The sequence below is a fragment of the Aphanomyces invadans genome (genome assembly GCF_000520115.1).
Source record: "Aphanomyces invadans strain NJM9701 unplaced genomic scaffold supercont1.42, whole genome shotgun sequence".
Classification (NCBI taxonomy): domain Eukaryota; phylum Oomycota; class Saprolegniomycetes; order Saprolegniales; family Verrucalvaceae; genus Aphanomyces; species Aphanomyces invadans.
This window is the reverse complement of record NW_008580187.1, coordinates 353,222-356,036: the sequence shown is the minus strand read 5'-3', so window position 1 is coordinate 356,036 and position 2,815 is coordinate 353,222. Positions and strand designations below refer to the sequence as shown.

The window sequence follows — 2,815 nt, the reverse complement described above, 5'->3', positions numbered from 1 at the left end:
ATCTCGCTGAGCAAGATCAAGACGAACCAAGAGCTCATGGACATGATGTTCGACCTCAAGTTTGGCATCCAAGGCGAAGACTTGCCCATCAAACTCGCCTTCGACAACATCGTGTTTGACAACTACTTTAAGACTGCCCTCGACCCCAAACAACGCCTAACCGTCGACGAGGCGTTTGGCTCCAGGTCCGTGTCCCCTGCCCAAGTTGAGCAATTATGTGCTGAATACGACGACGTCGGCGACGCGCTTGCGGCGCTCACCAACCTGTAGACAGCATTGTACATTAAGCCATATTTATGACACATCCCCCACCGAACAATCAACGACCAAACAATCAACGTTGTTGAGGCGAAGTTCGGCCAGTTATACGCTTACAATTTAGAAGAAGCTTCGGACAACGTTGCAATACTTGACTTGCAGCAAACTGTGGACAAACCCAAACGATCCAACCTACACACAGATTCGCGCAGTGTGAGTTGCTGAAGCTGTCAAGAACCGTCGTTACATGCCTCTATTACGTGCTCAGAGGGAGTGTGGGCAACTATTATAGCATACACACCACAACCGATATCATGTCAGCCAGAACTACCTACTGTGGCACTCTGCGCTCCAAGTCGCTGCTACACCACCCGAATCTGTGTGTAGGTTGGATCGTTTGGGTTTGTCCACAGTTTGCTGCAAGTCAAGTATTGCAACGTTGTCCGAAGCTTCTTCTAAATTGTAAGCGTATAACTGGCCGAACTTCGCCTCAACAACGTTGATTGTTTGGTCGTTGATTGTTCGGTGGGGGATGTGTCATAAATATGGCTTAATGTACAATGCTGTCTACAGGTTGGTGAGCGCCGCAAGCGCGTCGCCGACGTCGTCGTATTCAGCACATAATTGCTCAACTTGGGCAGGGGACACGGACCTGGAGCCAAACGCCTCGTCGACGGTTAGGCGTTGTTTGGGGTCGAGGGCAGTCTTAAAGTAGTGCTCCATCATGAGTTGCGCTTGCCGAGCCGTCATGTGGCCGAGGAAGAGCTTCTTGTTGACTCGGCCTGGTCGGACAAGCGCCGGGTCGAGCTTCTCCGGGTGGTTGGTCGTCATGATGAGGATACGACCTGGACTGTCCACGACGCCGTCCAGCACGTTGAGCAACCCAGACAAGTTGAGTTTGTCCTTGGACTCGCACTTGGAAGCGTTCGTGCCGCTGCTCTTGATAATGTCCGACAGGGCCTTGCTCAGCGCTGCGTCGTCCAGCGACTCGATGTCTGTGGTGGTGGTGGTTGCAGCCCCCGACATGTCGTTCGTGACACTTGTTCTCGCATGCACAACGTTCGAGGCGCAGTCGACGTCTTCCATGACAAACACGATGTTGTCGAAGGCCAGTTTGATGGGCAAGTCTTCGCCTTGGATGCCAAACTTGAGGTCGAACATCATGTCCATGAGCTCTTGGTTCGTCTTGATCTTGCTCAGCGAGATGTTGACGATGTGGCGCTTGGTGTGCTGCGCGATGGCCTTGATGAGGCTGGTTTTGCCCGTGCCGGGGGGGCCGTGCAGCAAGAGACCCATCTTGTACGGGAACCCGGGGATGCCGAACTTGCCGCTCTTGGTGGCAAAGTTGTCGAGCAAGTGCAGCAACGACTCCTTCTCCTCGAAGAACAAGCTGTGGAACGTCTTGTCTTCGCCCAACGCGTACCGCTTGTACAGAGGGATCACGTTGTTGTTGGAGGCCGAGTCTGCGATGTATAAGTACCGAGCCTTGTCTTGCTTGTGCTTGGCCAGGACCAGCTCTTGGTAATTGGCGTACGCTCGCTCGACGAATGCGTCAATACGCTCGGATGCGTTGGATGCGGTGCTCGACAAGTAGAACGTCACGGTGGACTGTTTGGGCAGCTGCCCTTTCCCAGGATTTCCCTCGTCAGAGACGACCTCGTGTTTGAAGCAGAGTTGGTCTTCGACTTGGATCCACGCATTCAAAGGTGGCAACGCCCCGACTTGCAGTTTCTTGAGTTGGTCTTTCTCGTCAGGCGCGTTCCAGTCGTTGTAGCTGTCTTCGGACGAGTGGTCGTCGTCTTGGTCGGTGGAGCTGTCGGGTGCGGCCGACTCGAGTAGCTCGTACCGCCCCGATTGGTCTTTCAAGTCCAAGTGCTGACTGAGGTAGATCGAGATGGCTTTTTGAAGAATATGGTTGTGCTCGTCCGAGTCGTGGACCTTGCCCCACGTGTTGAACGCTTGTTTGGTTTCGATTTTGCGCACGACACTAGGGCTGTCACGACGCCCAACGTACTGACGCAGCACACCCACGAACGTTCCAAAGTGCGTCGATGAATTGGCGAGCGCCGTAAACAGGGCTGGAATCAGCATGCACACGAGTGTGTCCACGATGATGTTGTTGGTGCGAAGGGATGCCATCATGCCGAACTGGATGGCTTGTGTGTCCATCGTGTTTGGTGCTGAGTGGAATCGAAAATATGGTCATATCGCGCGGGTGGAGACATGTCGACCATCACTTCACGGTGGTCGCTCGCGTTTACATTATGAAGACTGCATTCGACCAACACTCACGATACACCGTCTGCCTTGTCCACGGGTTTTGGAACCATTAGTTCGTCGAGGGAGCGAATACGTCGAGAATCCACGACGTTGTTTGATTCCCAATCTCGATTCCTGGCAACACGCACGACGGTGGCGGGATGGAGTGCAGAGTTCCTTCTAGTTTGTCCCAGCCTTTCACGTCTTGCCAGCGCAACACGACGTACCCCATTCGCTGAGTTGACTAACGTCGCGGTGTCGGTAGAACGCATGTACTGTGTCAACAACAGCTTGATAC

At 53.7% G+C, this 2,815-nt stretch overlaps 2 protein-coding genes across 2 annotated transcripts; one reads left to right on the top strand and one right to left on the bottom strand.

Annotated features, from left to right (window-relative positions):
- Positions 1–42: 42 nt before the first annotated feature.
- Positions 43–270, top strand: H310_12730 (hypothetical protein; the record flags this gene model as incomplete). The annotated part of the gene is made up of 1 exon (XM_008879915.1): positions 43–270. One exon carries the CDS (start codon positions 43–45, stop codon positions 268–270), a length of 228 nt encoding a protein of 75 aa, XP_008878137.1.
- A 432-nt stretch (positions 271–702) lies between these two features.
- Positions 703–2,446, bottom strand: H310_12729 (hypothetical protein). Its single transcript, XM_008879914.1, has one exon. It carries the CDS (start codon positions 2,425–2,427, stop codon positions 826–828), a length of 1,602 nt encoding a protein of 533 aa, XP_008878136.1. The 5' UTR covers positions 2,428–2,446; the 3' UTR covers positions 703–825.
- Between the last annotated feature and the right edge of the window lie 369 nt (positions 2,447–2,815).

Coding starts and splice junctions, on each gene's coding strand:
- H310_12729 (XM_008879914.1), bottom strand. CDS start 2,427: ATGGACACACAAGCCATCCAGTTCGGCATGATGGCATCCCTTCGCACC.